Source organism: Bacillus rossius, chromosome 1, assembly GCF_032445375.1.
Source record: "Bacillus rossius redtenbacheri isolate Brsri chromosome 1, Brsri_v3, whole genome shotgun sequence".
In the NCBI taxonomy this organism is placed as follows: domain Eukaryota; kingdom Metazoa; phylum Arthropoda; class Insecta; order Phasmatodea; family Bacillidae; genus Bacillus; species Bacillus rossius.
In genome coordinates this window covers 328926577-328948365 of record NC_086330.1, presented here as the reverse complement: position 1 = coordinate 328948365, position 21789 = coordinate 328926577, and the positions used below count along the sequence as shown (strand labels likewise).

Sequence of the window (21789 nt, the reverse complement as noted above, 5' to 3'; positions counted from 1 at the left end):
ACATCGGTCTGTAACGCGTACGTTTACACCCCCTCCACTTTTGAATATCGTAAAAGGGAAGGGAAGGCTAATTATCAGCCGCTGACTACAGTCACGTAAATCGAGAAGGTTGAGAGGAAGTTTAGGGTATACATAGCGACATATACTTTCAATTTCTTTGATAACTGGCAGCAGTAATAAAAACATAAAACAAAAAAAAAGCACAACTGTATTGTTACGATTTACCGAGGGTTCATAAACGATAGCCCAATTAAAGATTTTATTACACTACACAGTTTTATTTATTGCCACTACTTATGTCACATACAAAAATCTTCTAAAATGGCAAATAATTAATTACACTTAAAGAAAGGTCTATTCCCCAGTCACTCGTTCCACACGCCTCGCTGGACCGCACCTCTGGCGCAACTCTCGCCGCAGCACCCCTCGTGGGTCTCCACCGCGGGACTCCGTCGCCACACTCCGCCGCCACCGACGCACTTCCCCTTCGCCGAGGTTCCGCTCGACTCCTCGCTCGCAACTTCGCTCGGGACTCCGCCGCGCCCGCGATTCTATCGCCCGGAAACTCCGCCGCGGGAAAACTCCTGACTCCACTGAACTCACTCACTCCCTGCCCTGGAACCTTCGTCCAAAGACTTCGCCACTCTGCTGCACCCGCGGCACTATCGCCTGGAAACTCCGCCGCGGGATGTCCTCGGGCATATATATAGGCCCCGGCGCAATTCCAGAACTCACGAGAGCGGCCGGGACCAGTCGCGTCATCGCGAGCCGTCCCGATGGCAGAAATCTCTCGAAAACATGTGCGGCTCGGCGGCTCGCGTAACTCCGCAGCAGGTAGGTTTCGGATGTCAAACTAACAGTGCCGCGCGGGTGGAGCGGAGGGCTGGAGGGAGATAAAGCAGCGACCCAGGTGCGCACGGAACATCTCATGTAACGGCAGCCGCCAGCCAGCTCTGCACCTGCGCATGTCGTGGCCTTGCTCACATTCGTAACATTATGTACTTTTCACCGCCCTTCCCCAGAGATATATCAGAGGAAAACGAAACTCAGAGAAAAGCCTTGCTGTCGCCGTATCTGTGATAACTGTAACCTGAAGCGAACACTAATCAGCATCGTCGGCTGGCAAGTGTCAGGTAATGTGATCCACATATTGCCAACCCGATTATCTGACACTCGTCCCCTGCATGTTGCGGGTATTACATATAAAAGAGGTTCTAATAAACATTAGGGGTGTACAACTTAATTTCGAACAGCTTACATGACAGGTGCTAGGGTGAGGGCAGACGCGGGGCCCCACTAGGTGCGGGGCCCTGGGCGATTGCCCGGGTCGCCCGGCCCTGTATCCGCCCCTGTAGTATCATTAAAAATATTTCCTTGGTATGCAAGAACACGAAGTTTCTGGCATCGTCCATGAATTTTTTATTTTTTTGTCGTAATTCGCCAAGCTTAAAATTTCAATAATTTTAATTATCAACCACTGCAACTTCAGTTATTATTATTATGTTTTCTCAATAACTACTATAATTATCAATAATTATATATTGTATGGACTTTATCATGAATATATGATAAATATTTCAATTGTTTTATAGAGGAACTTCGGGTATTATGGAATATGGGGGTAATATGGAATACCCCATTGTTTCGTAGTACAAGTGTCTTCATCTAGCGGTAACCACCTGAACTACTTCCCCATACAGCCAGTAAGCGCCGGCAGACGCGCCAAAAGTCAGCGGTAATTGTTCTATTGCAGTTTGTCTGTTTTTCATGTTTCGAAAACTTTATTAGGTATTTATTTTGAGTAATTTTTACACTACATATTTATGTATTTTATTATGCTGCTATATAGGGTTAAATAGTTAAAAGATAAATGTAGAATATGATATAACAAATATGTAGGAGTGTGCTGCAATTTGTAAATAATGCTGCAAATGGCAAAATGGCGAGAAGAGCAATATGAAATACTATTCCATATTACCCGCAGGTATTCCATAATAGCCACTACTTTAAACATGTATTCCGCATTACCTTGTCTTGTCCTTCCACATGACATCACGCCTCCACCTAAGAAAAAGAAGGGATCAAACAGAGAAGGTACATGGAAGACAGATGTCTACTATGTCTAGCGAAAAATTGAGTTCATTTCATTTACATATTATTTAACATAGTGACGATATTGTATAGGATAGTAATTGTATCGATAGTTAGGCATGGGCTAAGGCCCACGTTCATGTTCCTCACATGGTGATGTGGCCTACAACAAAAGTCCCACGAAAGAATTAATATAAATAACATCAGGTTATGAAAGCATCTACAAGTTTCGTTCGTAGATGGCCTAATGAGGGCGAAAGTCAAACAGTTCGCAAATGCAGCTTCCTGCCCGAGGATGGGTTCGCACACTGCCTGTCGACTACAAGGGTAATGAAGCTAAAATTCGCGAATGCTCAGTTGCGAAAGAAAAAGTTTATGTTAAGCAGTGAGCTCTTTAAAGCTGCACCGAGTTGAGGCCGGCCACAGAGCGATGAAAGAGGATTAGGATGTACTTACACTATTGAAACTAAATCAGATTAACAAATCGGTGAGGACCCCGCGGCGCGCGCTTAGATGTATCTGGCCTATGAGCTGGGCAAGCGACGACTTGCGCGCCTCCTACAGCTCAGGAGGTCGTGTTTCCTGTGCGCAGTATGCAGAGCACGGGAACGAATAGGTTTGAGTTTTGTGGCCTGGTAGTACAGTGAATGAACTTTAATTAATTAAGAAAGACAAGTGACGAATATATTTTAATTAATAATTAACAATTAAAGAAAATATAACAAAGTTTGGAAACTAAATTTAGTGGAATGATATCCACAAAGCTCTGTGGAGGAACACATGGACATTTGATAGCCACGTGGATGGCTATCAACACATTGACCTCGGGGTCGTTCTCCTTGCTGCACTCGTTGCACCATACTGCCCGGGGAATGTTTGTAGCACTCACATGCTACAGGGCAGGCATCAATGTGGCATAACAGCCTTTGCGACAGAGGAACATCGATGGTTGGCATCAAATCCCTTCTCCGAAAAGATCACTATGTGCATCGATGCCTTTCTCCGATGCTTTGGAGCGGAGCACTAAGTGATGCCCCAAGGTCGCTGATCAGGAGTGTGGGCTTTGTACTTGTGTATAGCAGACTTGTGTGGCGTGACCATACGAAGTAGGGCAAGGATACCATTATGCTACATCTTGGACCTGAGTTCGGAAGCTGCTGCTGTGTGTATCCCCACTCGCAGTCCCTTAGCTGATTTTGGTGCTCTCTGGGTACAGGTCAAAACACCTGTAGGAGGCATGACCGCAGTCACCACCAGCATTTCGTTAAGTGGCGATATGGGGTTGTCCCATTGGCCATTGGTAATCATGCAGGTATGTTGGGCCCTGCACGTCCAGGTCGAATGGATTAGTGTGGGAGTGACCCTGCTCTCTGGGACTGTGTCATTGGTCGGTGGTATGAGTGGACCAGCAGCATCTCGGGGCCCATTTACTCCAGGTTCCCCAGATCAGTCGCCCTTTGGCAACTCGCCTCTCTTCGTTGTCCCTGACTCCTGGCAGCCCTGGAAACAAATCCAGGTCGGGACCCGACAATTACAGTGGGGCTACCTCCCCTCAGTCTCTGGTTCCTCTCCCGCCGAGTCTGGCTCCTCCACTGACACAGAAAATTTGGCATTGCTTAAACTAATGTTCAGTGTCCACCATGGCTTCTCAGGTTCATATGGCTCGGATTCGGGCTCATCATCCCCTGGCTGCCAAATGAGTGGTTCCCTTTCTGGCATCTCTTGTAATGAGCTGGTAGGGATAATTAGTGGGTTCGGCGGTAGTGATTCGGGCATGCTGTTGTTGCTCTCATCCAGATCTGCCAGGGCAGGTGGGGCGAGAATGGTGTCCCTTGGACTTGACAGAGCCGACTCGGGAAGTTCGGCGGCACACTCATCCATCTTTGCATTCACAGGTGGAGCGAGTGGGGAGCTAGACATCCGGGTCTGGTCTGTTACTAAGGTATGGTTGGTTCAAGGGCTTCCCTGGTTGCATTCTCCATGGGCTCCAAGGCAGAAGTTCCTGGGTTTGTACCTGCTGGTGTCAGATATTCTCCCCTGGTGGTCACTATGTGATGGTCATCCCTGTGTACCTTGGTGTGTTGTCCGCTGTAAGTGTGCATTGCGTAGGAAAAGGGTCGGTTTTCCATAGGACTTTCTGGGGGCTAGCCCAGTGCTAAAATTGTGGGCACTTAGAGGTGGTGCTGCCTCACTTTTTACCCATCAGCAGGTCTCTATGGGGTCGGGTGGACAGGTGATCTGAGAAGTGTTAGCTTTGAGGAACAGTTACTGCTGTTTCCTGGCTTCCTCCTGCATTGTCTCGTGTTCGTATCGTACTACCTCTCCCTAAGCAGCTTTGGTGGCTGCTACTGCCACCTGGCACTCTCCTGGGAGGGCTAAGTTCTGTTCCTATAATAACTCTGTGGTGAATGGTCGGTGATGGCATGTGAATTTGCAGACAGTACAGCAGTTTCGGTATGTAGATGTCCCATTTATAGTGGTCCTTCCCTAGGCATAGTTGGAGCTGAATTTTTGTGTCCTTTTTTCTCATCTCTGTGGTGTTGGATCATGTGTGATAAGTGAGCATGGTGTGGTGGTTTATGCCTGATTGGTGTCAGTCGGCATGCCAGTACCTACCTTCCCCCAAACTGGCACCCATTGTCTGTTAGTAAAATACAGGGAAAGCCATAATGGGGAAAGATTTTGCCCTCTAGTAGAGCCCCAATTGTCCCAGTCTGAACATTTGACACAGATAACACCTCCACCCATCGGGTAAAGATGTCTGTGGTAACAACTAGTAAGCACTTCCCCCTCTGTGTGCGTGTATATGGACCCATTACGTCCAGCACCACCATATGGAAGGGCTCGTGTGGCCAACAGGGTCGCTGCTGCTTCACACCATCTGACTGGCGTGCTTTCCTTTGTTGGCACCTCTGGCAGCCCCTTGTGTATTCTTTTTATATCGCGGGTGATGCAGGGCCAGTGAAAAGTCTGGCGGAGTTCCTCCTGGGTCTGCTCTGTCCCTGAGTGGCCTGCGAGGTTGTGGTCATGGAAGAACCATAATGTGTGTGAACATGCGGACTCAGATACATACATACCCCAGGCATCTATGTCCCCTGGAGCCCTAGTCTGTAGTACCCCTTTCCAGCACCTCAGGTATGCCTGTAGTTGTTCCTTGCATGCAGCTACTTTGGCTTGTTTGGTAGCATCTGTCTGCTGAGCCTGGTGCACGACTTGGAGGAGGTCGGCCAGGGTATCAGGACTGTCTTGGATGGGTATTATGGCTGGCTGGGTGGTATTTATAGGGCGGCTTCAGTGTTATGTGCCAGTAGGGTCGGGGGATTTCTTGGTGGTGGCAGCAGGTCGTCACAGCTACCATCATTCTGGTAGAAGACATCAGGTTCAGGGTGATGCGATAACTCTTCTGCCAACTGATTCTCTCGCCCAGTTACATGATCCATGTAGAAGTCTAAGTTTTGGAGCATGAGGCCACACCTTGTGAACTTCGACTTGCGCCCTTGCACAGAGTCCAACCACTTTAGGCACTGGTTGTCAGTCTTCAAAAATAAGGTCCTACCTTCGAGGTGGTGCCAGTACCTCTGTACCACCCACATGACTGCTAAACACTCCTGCTAGTTCACACTGTACCTGCATTCAACAGGCCCGAACTTTGCACTCGACGACACATCATTTGCCCCTTTCCCATGCTGGTACAGGACCACTCCCATGCACTCCTGGTTAGCATCGGTCTGGATGTAGATGGAATCCTCGGGTTTCATCTGAGCCAGCTTGTGGCACTCTCGGAACAGACATTTCACATCACTAAAGGGCGCAGTCTGTCTCGCTTGTCCATTTCAACTTATATTTCGGGGATATTAGGTCTGTCATCAGCATGGTCACACTGGCGAAGTTTGGGATAAAATTCGGGAGATAATTTAGTAGTCCCAGCAGCTACTTGCATGTTTGAGGAGCAGGTTCGGATTCAATCAGGTCCAGCTGGGTGGGAAGAGGTTAGCAGCCATTCACGCTGACCGCATGGTCCAGGAACTCCAGCTCCACCACCCCGAAATGACATGTGTGGGGCACGCACATCAACCTGTGTTTGGCCAGCAGCTCAAGGACTATGACGAGGTGTTGACTTAGTCCTCCCACGTACATGCCCAGATGATCATGTCGTGCAGTGTGTGGCTACAAAATAAATGACACATAAAGTTTGTGGTGTAATACACAATGAACACTGTTACATGGAATAGCACTTTAGGATGATGAAACACAAATTACTTGACACTAAAAAACACTAGAAGCACCTATTGACCTAGTCCTAGAACAGTTACATGGAAAATGGAATTCTGCTATGTGTCGCGGGAAATATAGTTCAGTTCGTTTACATATGAATCAAGACGGTGACGATGTTGAATAGGATACTAAGCGTATCAATGGTTAAGCATGGGTGAAGGCTCCCAAGTTCTTGTTCCTCGCGTGGTGATGCGGCTTACAGCAACAGTCCTACTAAATAATGAATACAAATTACATTATGTTAGGAAAGCATCGAAACATTTCGTCCTTGGACGGCCCAGTGGGAACGAAAGTCAAACAGTTCACAAATGCAGCTTCCTGCCCAAGGATGTATTCGCATGTGGCCCGTCGACTACAAGGGTAGTGAAACTAAAATTCGCGAATGTGCGGTTGTGAAAGAAAACATTTATGTTAAGTAGTGAGCTCTTTAAAGCTGCACCGAGTTGAGGCCTGCCACTGGGCCGATGAAAGAGGATTAGGATGTACTTACATTATTACAACTAAATCAGTTGAACAAAGCGGTGAGGATTACATGGCGCGTGCGCGGACGCACCCAGCCTCTGAGCTGGGCAATCGACGACTGGCGCTTCTCCTGCAGCTCAGGAGCGCGCTTCCCGCGCTCAGTACGATTAGGGATAAGTTTTGTGGCCTGATCACACAGTGAATAAATTTAATTAATTATTAAAGACAAGTGATGATTATATTTTAATTAATAATTAACGATTGAAGAAAACATAACAAAGTTTGGGAACTACAACTAGTGGACTGATATCCACCTGGTTCGGTGGAGGAACACATGGACACTTGATAGCCGCACAGGCGGATATCAACACATCGACCTTGGGGTCGTTTTCCTCGCTGCTCTAGTTTGCACCCTGGGGCGCTTTTGTGGCACTCACACACTACAGGGCAAGCATCAATGAGGCATAACGGCCAGATGAGTACCGACGGTTGGCGTCAACATAATGGGTAAATGTGTTTATGACATAAACTAACAACCTGGTCGGTATTGGTAGTATTGGTAGTGGTAAGACGGTCAAAGTTGCCAAATAAGTCTATCAAAAAGTTGCTCAGAGATTTTCTAAAAATCGCGATAAAGATGCTAAAATGTCACTGAATACGGTACTTCAAGAAATCCTTAATAAGGGTTATTAATTTCTGAGTAATTTTTACGGAGCTTTATGTACTTTGTATTGTATTGCCGTCACCCGACCTATGTGAAAGGCCCGGGGGGTACCTGACAGGCGCTACGGGCGTCGCGGTGCTCTTGTTGTCCGGAGGGGCGCCAGGCTAGCGGGCTGCTAGGCCGTTGGTGTTGGGTCGTGGGTACTCTGCACCCGCGTGCCCCGCCAGGTACACGGCTTGAATCTACCCTGAATGGCTCTCCCTTGATTGTGAAGGCCGCTCGGCTGTGTGGAGGACGGGAGACTCCGAAAAAATTAGTATACACGAGTTGGTGAGAATTACCTTTAATCTAGTCCCGCTACAAAACACTCTCACCAACACTTGGCGATGTCTAGCCATTACACAATTAACACAGAAAAAACATAACACTATGCGACACTAATGGTTACCGCGGCAGTCTCGCGGGACGCGGGTCGATGCTCGCTGGAGACGGCCAGCGCCGAACATTAACGGGTGCAGGGGGGGCTCTATGAGCGGGCTCCTAAATTCGGCGAAACACTTACGTGTGTGCAGCCGGCAGGCATATGCACGGCGTCCTTAAGTAAAAACACTTTCGCTGGAGTCGGCCAGTACTGTACGTTCTGTGCTACGATACGTATCGCGGTATCACACTGAAGACGGTCGGGATAGGCCCGGCTCCGCAAAATACGCGCCGAGTCGACGTGGGCAGCGGTGAATTAACAAAAGGTTTTAAATTTAAAGATTTAGTACAGAATAAAAATTAATCAATGAAAGAAACTTGGATGTTGCCCACGGACACACGTCTGTTCCCGGCGCGGAGTGGTTCCAGACTCCGGACATGGCCGCCTCGCAAGGAAGTGAAACTTTCTCTTCTTTGTGAGTCGGTGTCAAAAAACTTATATTAATTGAATTTAATCTATGACCAGTTAAAACATGTTCCAGGTGCCCAATTAAAATGTAACACCTGGTAATTGGGTGCTTAAGGCTTAACAATGATTTAATGTATTTAATTATTTAAATTGTGACATCAAGTTGGCGACTGTAAATTTACTAACATATTGTCCCACTGTGAATTGTTTTAGAGGGATTTCTCCTATTCTGACTTGATCATAGTTACGGGCATTTTAATTAAGGCCAGTGGCCGCGGTGACTGTTAATGAGGTTTGTTGTCTATTGGGGTCACGCCCGGGGCGCTCGCCTGACTCAATCCGGCTGGGCAAGGGGCGTGCTCCGAAAAGGATACGGTACTGGCGGTGCGGAGCACGGGCTTAAAGGACATGGTCGGTACGACGTCAGTATCTACAGTAATTTTTTATAGTATTTCTACTATTAATGACTGTGGTATGTTTCTAGTGAAGTACTTATTTTACACAACTATCATTATAGAAACAAAACCTTAAAAGTTAAAAACTTATTCAAAAATAAAAACCAATAAAAAGTCTTGCTAGTCGCTAAACAAAGAAATTTTTTTAAGTCGTTTGAAATAGTCTGGTTTGCAAAGTTTGCTACACTGGAGAAATTGTGTAAATAATGAAGTGAAGCGGGGGAAATTTGGAATTAATGAAATACTGGAATAGCGTATGTTACTTAAAATAATTTCATAGTGTAAATATTTACCATTACGTATCAAGCATTTATAATTGTAAACGCCCTGCTGGGCTTCAGCAATTACGCAAAATAAACCAAGGTGAATGGGAGGATGAAATGGACTTGACAACGTTAAGAAAGTTCGTAAGCTTGAATTACAGCAGTTCGTCGCATTCGTCCGTCACCCGTCCGTCGTTTTTCCGTTCATCCATCAGCTGCCGAGTGATTTACTACACCGTAGACCGTACACCTCTCGGCCCTCATAGTATATTTCCATTTCAATGCTGACAACTGTTTACAAAACTTACATTTTGGGAAAATATTGTCTTATGTAATTATATTAGTTAAACAATCATGCAAACTAAATACCTACTTATTAATCGTTGAACTGAATTTTTTTCGTTATCATATTTTTATTTTCACTTTTCCAGTGTTACCATACGTAATTAATATACTTCTGTGACTAGAACAAATTTTGTTTCAAAAAACAGCGTTTCAACGTAAATTTAAAAATACTTTTAGAAGCAGCTAAACAATTAAACACACTTACTTTATAATATAACTAGAAAAAAAGGACAATATAAAACAAATTAAACACAGAAAGAGGAAAAAATCAAGTTTAGGTTTGCTATTTAAAGTGATAAAAAGTATTTAAATACTAATTGAACTCTTATGAGGGTACAGATTGCTTCGTTGTTAATATCACACGGGTGTTTTTTACTTGTATGGGGAAATTAAGAATGATGAGGCATCTAGTGCGTTGCAACAATGTTAATAGGCAATAGGAAATAAACTTCTAGCACCTACGGCATTGTCAACACACACTTCGTACATGTACTGCATGTTGTATCTAACCCCCTCCAATGCATTTGACTCTAAATTGGACTTTTAGTAAGGATCCCTAATGTTATTGATAATATAATATAGCCTATAGCCTTCCTCGATAAATGTTCTATCCAACACTGAAAGAATTTTTCAAATCGGACCAGTGGTTCCTGAGATTAGCGCGTTCAAACAAACAAACAAACAAGCAGCTTTATAATATTAGTATGGATAAGATTTGACACACAAACACCTAAAGGACATTTAGAGGTTATAATTTCACCCATCAGTATGAAGTTACCAAGGCCGCCGCCGAATCATCATTTTGCCATCCGGGGCAGTAAGCGTGGTCGAGGCCAGAAACCGAAGTTTCTATAACTCGCTAAGTGCATAGTAATTCAGGTGCACCCCACACTGGTGAAGAATCATTTGAATCAACGGCGGGGGTGCGTGTTACCAAGGCGTTGCCAGACGGATGGAATTTTTCGGGCCATCTTATTGGCTGCAGGTCACGTGATTGGCGGACGGATGACCGACGGAGGCGACGGGCATTGTAATTCCGGCCTTAGTGACTGTATAGTTTTAATTTAAATTGTATTTTTCCGTGCTATAGGAGGCTTAATGTAAACTCTTTCCCCCCTATTCCCAACAAAAATATATCATTCCGATACACAAGGGCGTATATAACCTAAAACATAAAAAAGGAAGGGGGTGAAAATTTACACTATTAACAAAAGGAAATTCTTTATTTGTTTAAAAAACTATTTGAACAATAGTTTAAGAGGATTATTTACTAATTTTCTCATTACAGGGCCCTGCTCCTTGTTTTATTTATTTTTTCCACTTCAGGAAAGCAGGAGCAGTTGCTCCACCTATTGTCCCCCTTCGATATGCCCATGCTGACATATATACATGTACATACATATACACCAGTGGGGGATGCATGAGATAAGGGGAATGTATCACCCCTCCTCACCTGAAGTCCAGAAAAAATTTGCAAAATATCAGTTAATGCAGTATGTTACTGTGTGAGAAGCCATGTCACCAATGGCTACTACTGTAGGCCTGTATGTCAGTGTTAGCATCAATAGTAATGTACATAAGTATTTTGAATACACGTGTTCAAACTTTAAATAATTTTGTATCAGACTTTCCCCCCATCTCAAATAATTTCCTTTATCCACATCTGATATATATATATATATATATATATATATATATATACCTTTGCACATTTAAATGTAAACACACCTATACATACGTACCGGTACACATTACACATCTAGAATTATTTTGTGTTAAAAATATGAATGACATCCTGGATAAACAAAAACAATGCCAATTCTGCTGCAGATGACTTCTACGGCGACATTGCGCTGCCAAACATGCAGCTGGAGCTGGAGTGGGAGCAACAGAAGAGCAACAAGAGCTTCCAGGAAGCAGTCGAAAAGTACAAGAAGGAGATATTGCTGGAGGGCCTGCAGGTAGGCAGGCATACCTATTTGTAGGGGGTTCTAGATAAGCTTAAAAAAAAAAAAAAAAAACATGTGGAACTGAATTACAAAAAAATTAGCACACTTAATACAAAATGGTTTGATTTTGTTTTCTTAAATTCGTATTCAGCTAAAATATTGACAGGCCTGAAAATAGTTTAAATTACACAGTGTGATCCAGGGTAAAAATCAATAAAATAAATTTTTGACAAGGATTTTAGTAGGTACCTACCTAAATAACGATGTTTTCTTTTACAGCGACAAAAAAAAAATCAGAAGATGCACAGATGAGGATTATAGGGATGTAGTCGCCACCGGGCTGAGTGGAGTCGCCACCGAGCGTTGCTGTTTTGCAGGTTGAGGAGGAAGGCCTTCTGGAGGTGCAGGTGGCGAGGCAGAGGGAGCTGGCGCAGAAGCCACGAGCGAAGAGCCGGCCCAGGGAGGAGCGAGATGGCGGCCGGCGCCGAAGCAGGAGGAGACGGGCTGGCCGCAAGCGGAGGTACTGGAGGGTCCTAACCCCTTCCCCCTTCCTTTCCAATCATCACGCAATCATCAAACCATTAAATGAAGAACACAATACAGGACTCAACAATGTAATATTGATATTTGTTTTAAAATTCTCTGCAAAGTATTTAATTTGGAATATATAAATACAAAAGCCACAAATGGCCGGAGCCATGATTATTTCGCAGATTCCTTGGCTAGCAGACTAGACTTACCTACTGTATGTTTACATCATCTTCTTCGTGGTGATGATTAGACATGCCCTTGACAGTAATGATTAAGAAGATAAAGTGGTTAGTCAATCATGCGTAACTCTTTAAAGGATGATGATCTTATTATTGACCAATGGGCACTCTAAATAGGCATGCATATATGTATGTATATTGTTACGGGGCCGTGGCCTCTCATCTTTAATAAGCGGGGTTTTCGGTGAATGCTCGGATTTTAAGGGCGCTACAGTGCAACGGGCACGGACCTATGCGAGACTGTTTACCAGGGTCGTGACATCGCACATGTGAGACGTGACTTTAATTTCCCCCTGAAAACAACCTAGTACTAATACCAGCCCGCTCTCAGCGTCGGGCACGCTATTCCCTACGCAGTGGGCTCTTAGGTGTCCCACACGCCATCACACTCCACATGGTCACACATATTTAAAAGAATAAAAGAATACGTTTAGATTTACACGCCCTTATTTATTCGGCCAACTCCGATTATACACACACACACAATGTAAACTGTAACAAACGCCCACGGCACAAATCGGTTTAAGTGCAGTGACCAACCACGTAGTCACACCTCGACTTACGTATAAAGTTTGAGAAAAGGCCGATACTGGTCGCAAGATAATTATTTTCAGTCCCCCGACCGAGAGAAGCTCCGAGGACTAAACGAAAAAAAGATTTGAAAAGAATTAAAGTTGAACAGAATTACTAAGCGGTGATGAACAAGCGGTGAGGTCCCTGGAGTGCTGAAGTGTCTGCTCTCGGTCGTTGATGGCGGAAGACTGGGGTGAGTTCATGGCTCTGCTAGCCTAACATGGCGTCCTCTCGCCGAAAACAATTTCCGTTAAGGTATTTCTGATTTCGTGCCACGGGAAACTAAAGTAACATGAGAAGGTTTCATGAAAAATTATGTGATATTTACTGAATACAAAAAAGGGATAATATAAATTACAATTATTAAGAAATATATTTAAATATTGTCTGGCTTCGGTTTCCGTCGGTGTGCTTCGTGGATGTTCGGAAACGTCCTTATAATTAAATACACAATTTTAAATAAAAGTACATAAAAACCCTCCCGGCCGATTTGCCGTCACGTCGCACTCGGGGAACAATAAAAACAATTTACACAGTTGAATTTAATTATATTTTAGAGGTGCGGCGCACTGGCTCTACAGCGCCCTCTTGCCAGGCGACCAACACATGCACGCACACACGCGCAAGTGGGAGGTTTGAATGGAGGGTGGGTGGTGTTTGGGCGGTGGCATATCGGACTCAAAAGGGGCCGCAGGCCCGGACGAGGTCAATATATTAATTAAGAGAGAGAGAGAGAGAGAGAGAGAGAGAGAGAGAGAGACAAGTTGAGTCTCTTAATTAATCTGTGAAAATGTTGTGGGCTCTTCTGATAGAATAATTTATAATAGGTTAAGATGGGAGTAGCATCAGCATAATAGAAACTTGTTGGGTATATGCAGTTTAGATAATAATGCATTGGATAATAAGTACTGTGTCTTTTATTACATATGATAAACATCACACAAACGGCAATGGCTGAGACATAACACACACTAACCAGATATAGGAAATAAAAAAAACATGAGTGGGGATGCATCACAAAAGTTAAGTTAAGGTTTAAACAATTTACAAACCAACAGAACTTCTCCTTCATTCCTCTAAATGAAATAAATTAAAACAAACCTTGGTCCATGACCCACACATCTCATCTACCTCTCATGAAACTATTAAATGATGTTAGACTTCAGTCAAAGTGTCACACTGAGTGGTTCAATTAAAAAAGTGTAACATTGTGAAAATAAGTTTCATGAATGAAAATTTTTGGTAACTTATTGTTATGTACTGCACATGTCCGCCATCTTCCCAGACTCCGAGTCGCCAACATCGGAAAACCCACTTGCTAATTCATCTATACTACACTCCTCCCTACTAAATTAGTTTTTTTCCCCCCCCCCCCCCCCCCCCCCCAACTGCACTGTTTATCACTTCTGTTCACTTCAGCACCTCCCCTACCATTGTTGCCACTGCTTAGGGGGACGCCTCACCCTCCCACTGCACCTTTGTGCCAACAATTTCGGGGTGGGTAAAACAGTTATTTCTTCACCGAAGCCCCTAAACTCTTCCCCTTCACTATCTTCTACTGTGCTCGGAGCTTCTCTTGGTCCTTCTTCTATCCGGTTCTCCACTGCTCCTTCTGCTGCTCTCGTTGTCGCTGGTCCCCCTGGCGGAGATGCTGCCCCCACTTCTGATTTCTCCTCCCCTTGGATTTTCCTCGGTCCGGTACCACTCACTGCCCCTGCTGCCCCCTTTCGGCTTCGGAATTGTATCTCCTCTTGCAAGTGACTCCTCCTTAAGTGATCCTGATGGCAAAATCTTATTATTTCCCCTACTTTGACTCTATATGTAACCATGCTCACCACCTCTACAATCCTTCCCAGTATCCACCGAGTCTGTTCTCCTCTGACGCACTTTACCCACACCAGATCGTGTACACTAAACCTGAGTCCTGGCCCTCCTCTCAGCCTACTTGGCTTTTTATGATATTCCGGCAAGTTTGGTTTCACCAACAACAATTGTGTACGAGGCTTCCTTTTTAAGAACATTTCCGCTGGGGTCTTCCCCGTTGTGGTGTGAGGTGTGTTGCGATATGCAAATAACCACTTATCCAATGTATGCTGCAGGGAGAGTGTCCCTCCCGTTAGACCATTCTCCACTGCTTGCTTCAGAAGGGCTGTTTTTACTGACTGCACTGTTCTCTCCGCTGCTCCATTGGATTGGGGGTGGAACGGTGGTGTCAACTGCAGGTTGATGGCATTTGCCTTGCAAAACTGCTGAAATTCCTCTGAGCGAAACTGAGGCCCATTATCCGCCACCAGGTTTTCCGGCAAGCCATATGCTGCAAAAGCCGTTCGCAACTTTTCAATTGTTTTCTCTGCCACCGTGCTCTGCATTGGCCATACTTCCACCCACTTAGAATAGGCATCAACCAAGATCAACAACCTTTTTCCCTCCCTTTCAGCAAAGTCCACATGCACTCGTTCCCCCACTCGACAAGCTTCCGGCCACGGCACCCAAGACTTCTGTGGTATGCTATGCCTAGTTAGTTGGCAGGCTGTGCATTTCTTTACTGTATCATCAATCTCGTTATCCATACCTGGCCACCAAACATAACTCCTAGCCAGCATCTTCATCCGCACTACTCCCGGATGACCCTCGTGCAACATCTGCAACACTGTTTCTCTCAATACTTGTGGAACCACAACCCTGTCCGCCCACATAATACAATTATCTTCTATCGCTAATTCATCCCTTCTGGTGACATAAGGTTTCATACTTGCCACCTCATTATGCTGCGGCCATCCATACATAGTATAGTTTTTTACCCTTTTCAAGACTTCATCCTTTTCCGTTTCCTTCGCAATCTCCTCCGCTTTGATTGGGATGTCCCGTTGTACCAGGAAAACTGTTTGTTCCACTGACTGCTCGTAGGCCAGTGGTAACCTTGACAAAGCATCCGCATTACCCATGTCTTCTCCTTTTTTGTATTCTATGGAATAGTTATAGGTCGTCAGGAGAAGAGCCCACCTCTGTAACCGGGCTGCGGCCAAAGATGGAACTGCCTTCTTTGGTCCAAAAATCGTTGTCAACGGGCGATGATCCGTATACAGCGTGAAATGGTGACCGTATAAGTATTTGTGGAACTTCTGTACTGCAAAGATGATGCTCAACGCCTCCTTCTGCAATTGGCAATAACCCTGCTCCGCCTTGGACAGGGTTTTAGACGCAAAGCAAATGGGCCGTTCTGTGCCATCTGGCATCCTGTGCGACAATACTGCACCCACTCCATATTGTGAGGCATCACTAGCTACAATTAGTGGTTTCTGCGGGTCAAAGGGCACTAACACTGGAGCCTGAAGTATCCATTCCTTACTTTCCTCAAAAATTTGTTGACAGTTGGCATCCCATGTCCATGCTGCTCCTTCTGCCAATAAATTGTACAGCGGTTTCAGCTTGCCTGACATTCCCTGAACAAATCTGGCATAGAAATTGATTAAGCCTAAATACGCCTTCAACTGTGTCACCGTGGTAGGTACCGGTGCCTTTTTAATTGCCTCTTGTAGATCGCCCGCTGGCCGAATACCTTCCCTACTTATAACATACCCCAAAAATTGAACTTCTTCCTTCAAGAAATGGCATTTTTGTTTCTTAACCTGTACACCCTGTTCTTGCAACCTCGCCAACACTGCTTCTAGTCGCTCCAACCCCTCCTCCACTGAACCCCCCGTAATCAGAATGTCATCGAGATACGCCACCACTCCTGGAATACCCTGTAACATCTGCTCTATCACCGCTTGAAATATACCAGGAGCACTCGACAAGCCGAACTGCATCCTACGGTATCTATACAGGCCCCTATGGGTGTTCACTGTCACCAATTCCTGTGATTCCTTCCCCACGACCAACTGCTGGTATGCATTAGACAGATCCAGTACACTAAACACCCTACCATTAGCTACGGATGCAAACACATCATCAATGCCTGGGAGTGGCTGGCGTGTTAGTTCAATTCTAGGGTTCACAGTCCCCTTAAAATCTGCACAAATTCTTACCTCGCCGTTCGCCTTTGGGACAATGACCAGTGGGCTCGCCCAGCTGCTGTATTCCACTTTGTCCAGTATGTGCTGTTTCTCCAAATTCTGCAGCTCCTTGTCCACCTTGTCTCGAAGTGCAAATGGTACCGTCCTTGCCTTGAGGAAAACTGGTGAGGCCCCCTCCTTGAGTGTAAAATTAGCCACAAAATTTTTAATTTCTCCAAACGCCCCACTAAATATTCCCGCATACTATTCCAGAAGCCCCCTTAGCACTTCCTCCTGTACCCGCCCCAGATGTATCTGGCTAACACTCACTGCACAAATACTGTTCCAGTCCAACTGAATATGACCGAGCCAATCCCTTCCCAATAGTGATGGAAGCCGCTGTTGACCCGAGTCCACCACTAATAGCTGAAGTCTGCTCCTCTGTTCCTTATATTCCACTTCCACTTGAGCACCCCCTTTCACTGGTAGGTCATCCCCAAAATATGTCCGCAGCTTGACCTTCGATTTACTTAACTGCAAGTTTGGCCAGTTTGCTAAGTATGTTTCATTTGACACCAACGTTACTGCCGATCCGGTATCCACTTGCATCACCAGTGGTTTACCTTCCACCCTAACCAGTACCTGGTACCCCACTGAAGCCACCCCCTCCGGGTGCTGTACGTTAAACAACTCCATCACTTCCTTGCTATGGCCCTCACCCCCTCTGTTCCCCTCAATGGGCACCCTTGAGTCTTGTTTTGCCACCCCCCACACTGCGGCCACCTTCTGCTTGCGACATTTCTTAGCCAAATGTCCTACCTTTGAACAGGTGTGGCACTTGTATTGTGAGTATGGGCACGCTACCGCTATATGCTCCCTACTACCACACCGATAGCATTCCCGTTGACCAACACTAGTTCCAAATGCTCCCGTCCCCGGCTGATGTTTTTGTTGCACCCGCACTTTATACACTTCTTCCGACGATGCCTGAGGCCCGGAATTGTTGTTGTGACTTTGAGGAACATGGAACAGTTGCTGTTGTTTTTCCGCTTGCTCCAGTGTCGTTGCCAATGCATAGGCCTGGTCCAACGTGTATTCTGCTTCAATTAACTTTTGTTGGATATTTGAACTGCGCAGGCCACTAACAAATTGGTCCCGCAAAGCCTCCGGCAAAAACGCGCCAAAATTGCATGTTTGTGCTAAGTGCTTAATGGCTACTGAGAACTCGGATATCGATTCATTTCCTTTTTGGATACGCCCATGGAATTTGAACCGTTCTGCAATCACGAGTGTCTTTGGGCTATAATGAGTTTTCAATATTTCTTCTAGCTCTACGAACGACTTATCTCCCGGTTCACTTGGAGACACCAAATCACACAAAACCCCGAACGTCGTCTTCCCGATCACAGACAACAACACCGCCACCTGTTTCCTCTCTGGCACCGAATTCGCGTCAAAGTAGTGCCGTAACCTCTTCAAATACGTCCCTATTGTATCTGAACGTTCATCGAACTCGTCCATACGTCCAAACGAAGCCATTCTTCCGAGAAACCACGAACTTATTATAAAAAAACCACCTCGTCGCCAATGTTATGTACTGCACATGTCCGCCATCTTCCCAGACTCCGAGTCGCCAACATCGGAAAACCCACTTGCTAATTCATCTATACTACACTTATGTTATAAAATGGTAAAGGCTTAAGGGAAAGTTTTCATACACTTGATTCTCAAGTTTGTTGCACATTTACTTTGTTTCTTAAGACCTCCTTAATATGATGTTTTACTAATTTCTTTTAGTTTCAAGTTACTTTTGTCAGTACAAACAAATAATTATAAAAATGTGAATATTAATTGTAGCATTAAAAAAAAAACAATGTTTTCAGCAGGTAAAACATTTTTTGAAAACACCTAAACATTGGCACTGTGGGACAATTTTCAGGACAGATATTAAAATGGTGTAGAATTACCTCAAAAGAAAAAAAAGTTTTTTCCCCCCCAGAAATATATTTACATTAAAGTAAAAAAAAATTTCTGCTAAAGCATTTTTTTCTTCTTTATGGTTAGAATAATGTAGAAACAAAACAGTCTAAAAAAACAGGATATTGGTTTTTTTTTACAAAAGCCTTTTATAATATTTACTGGTAAATAAATGCTCACACTCAGTTTAATGCTGTTAGACTAATCTGGAGGTGGCTAATTACAAATATTACATATATATTATTAACTAGCTTTGCTTGTGAAATTGTGTGTGTGGAGCGATGCTTGCAAAAACAAAGATAAATGTGCATCCTGAAAAAAGAAACAATTTATGCGGAAGAAAACTGTCCCAAGTGTTACTTCTCAACATATACCTACTACATTATTTTGCAAAATTATACCAAATTTATTAAATAGTTTTTGCTTATTGTTATAATGTAACCAATTTAAAAACAGACAGCCAGACAAAAAAGTAAAAAAAAAATTTATTTTGTCTCTCTTTATCACTTATCACTTCAAATTTTTGGGATAGCATATGATTGGAGGATTCTGGGTGGTTATAGAACACATTCCAGTTAAATGGGATGTCCAAATTTTTGAAATTAATTGTAACACCCTCGTGCCTCAAAATTGAATTGTTTTGAATTAATTAAAAAGCCTTGGAAACTTGCTGGATAAAAAAATAAGTTAAATAAATAAATTGATTTACCAGAGGCGGCACGAGGTGGGGGACAAACAAAATTTAGGAACTTCCTGTAACAAGCAAGGAGGAAGTTGGTGTGGATCGTTAAAATCAATAAATAAAAACTACGCGATTAACTTGATCTATAGTTTCCCTGTTTTATTTGCCCTGATGAATTATTTTGTTTCCATTACTTTACATACAAAAGGTTTTAACAAGTTTCAAAGATTTTAAAACAAAAAACAAAAGAAAAAAACGAAAATGGGCTGGCCCGCGATTATTTAAAACAATTTACATTCTTAGTTTGAAATATAAACATTTGCATTATGAGTTTCACACCCAAAATTGGATGGATCCGATGATTACATTGATAATTAGTTCTATTCGTTCTACATGTTCTTGAGGAAAACACTGGTCGCTGGTGGGTTGGTCATCCGCTTAAGATAGTTCGTAGCTAGGTAAGGGGGAAATGTTGAATTTACATTACCACCCGGGGTCTTCAAACGATCACGTCGGGTAGTAGAAACGTTTCTTCTAATGTGACCCACGGAACAGAAGAGGGGGGGGGGGGGGGGCACGAGATGGGAGCAATCAGTCTCTCCCTGTCATCGACCCTGTCTGCAAAAGTCCAAATCAAAACTGATTAGAACTTGTATACAGGCAGTCTATGGGGCAGAAAATGCCCAAAAAAAAATTTAAGGGAAAAAAAAAAAAGGGGGGTCGCGAATTATCACTCACCAAAACAGGGGAGTTGCCCAGCACGCTGCAGTCGTGGAGTCAGCCAGGATCTGGAGCTCGCGAATTGCGCGGCAGGACGCGGATGATTTCTTCATGATAACAATTAAAAGAGAAAAATTTCGAAGGCAAATAATTAAACTATGCAGACAGACTAATCTACTAGGATTGACTTGAGGGATAGCATCCCTTATACAAAGCGACTACATAGTCGTTAGCGGTCGGATGAAGTCTTGCAGAGTCTGCCGATACTCGATGGAGATCTGTCTGCAGACGCGACGCGAGTTGATCTGTGTCGCGGCAAACCGCGTCTCGTAATTAAAAGTAGGCGCCGGCTCTTACAGGTGGAAGGGGGGTCTGGGCAGCCGAAAGATTCCGAACTTGCCCGAATGCGGGCGGAAAAAAAACTCAGGCAGGAGTTTTGAAGTTGGCATCACTGGGCGACAGTAGAGAACTCTGTCGGAGGGGTCTGAGTTGAAAACAATCGACTCGCCCACGGCGTCCATATAACTCAAGGGAAAGCCGGTGCTGCTCTCTGGCGCCCTAGAGGGTAGGCTAGCGGAGAAGTTCGCGACTTGGTCGCTAGGTAGCGCTTGTGATCAGTTTTGGCGCACTCGTTTTTGCGAGTAGACCTTGAGAACGGTCACTGTCGCCCAGGGGGTTACGACCGGTCATTGGTCTTACTTGGAACTGAGAAGGGGGGGGGAGGGTAAAATGCAACGCTGCTGGGAATCTGCGCCCCGTCGTGGCTGCAGAGGGGCGAACATAACACTAATACGTGATGAAAAAGGCCAATCTCAGCTCGTCTCTGAGAACTGGTCGCCTGCAAGCTACAGGCTTGTCTATGCAGTTAGGGTCACGAAGAGAAATGATATTACAGGCTTGAGGCGTGACTGAAGGCGGGGAAAAGGGTAAGCTGTCTGCCAGTCAGGGATTAGGCCAGCAAAATATCCGATACGCCGATGGGAAAGGGGCTTCAGAGCACTGAGACAAAGTTTAACTCAGAGGTGTACACCAGACTAACAAAGTAAAATCACACTATAGTAGAGCAAATAAAATTTCCACACAAAAAAAATTTAAAATCATAATAAAAATTTAAAATATATCGTGTCGAAATTACTAATTAACGGCACATAATAAATCCTTAAAATTCATCATCAAAACTATGGAGTGGATTTTCTTTTGCTATCCCTTCAGTTAAAATTCAGTGCTGTGAGAATTAAGGCGAAAAATAATGGGGGGGGGGGGGGGGGTGGAATTGCCCCCATCACCCCTCCCATGGGATAGACTATTGAGAAAATATATTCCCTGTACACAGAGACGAATCCATTACAATTTTCTTTGTAGTGTAGATGATATAGTTGTGACGAGAATAATTGATCACAAGATAAACATTAGGTTTTCTTCTGGTGACACTATAGTAAAGTTCATTGCTGTGTGCTGCTTGTCAAAATCATGATGGACATACTACACTTAGTTCCACGTAACTTCCCCAACATGGTCATTAAAAAACATGTTATAATATGAATAACATCATGGAAACTTACAGAACATTACTAGCAACATACTTTTATGACACTAAATGTTCGTTGCGAGTAAACTGTGCAACGAGGGAAGGAATGAGAGATGACATCATTACTAACCTCTATAGCTTCCTGAATGCC

General features: G+C 44.4%; 1 protein-coding gene across 2 annotated transcripts in view; it reads left to right on the top strand.

Moving 5' to 3' along the window:
- Window positions 1-21789, top strand: part of LOC134528017 (protein tolkin-like) — a 255428-nt gene that overhangs the window by 149143 nt on the left and 84496 nt on the right. Inside the window, exons 1-3 of one of the 2 annotated variants that reach the window (XM_063361182.1) lie at window positions 9182-9199; window positions 11275-11405; window positions 11771-11913. In XM_063361182.1, the coding sequence (XP_063217252.1) occupies window positions 11307-11405; window positions 11771-11913 (242 nt within the window). In that variant the 5' untranslated portion in view covers window positions 9182-9199; window positions 11275-11306. Of the gene's footprint in view, window positions 1-9181; window positions 9200-11274; window positions 11406-11770; window positions 11914-21789 lie in introns of those variants that run through there. The other variant, XM_063361181.1, reaches the window with a different exon arrangement.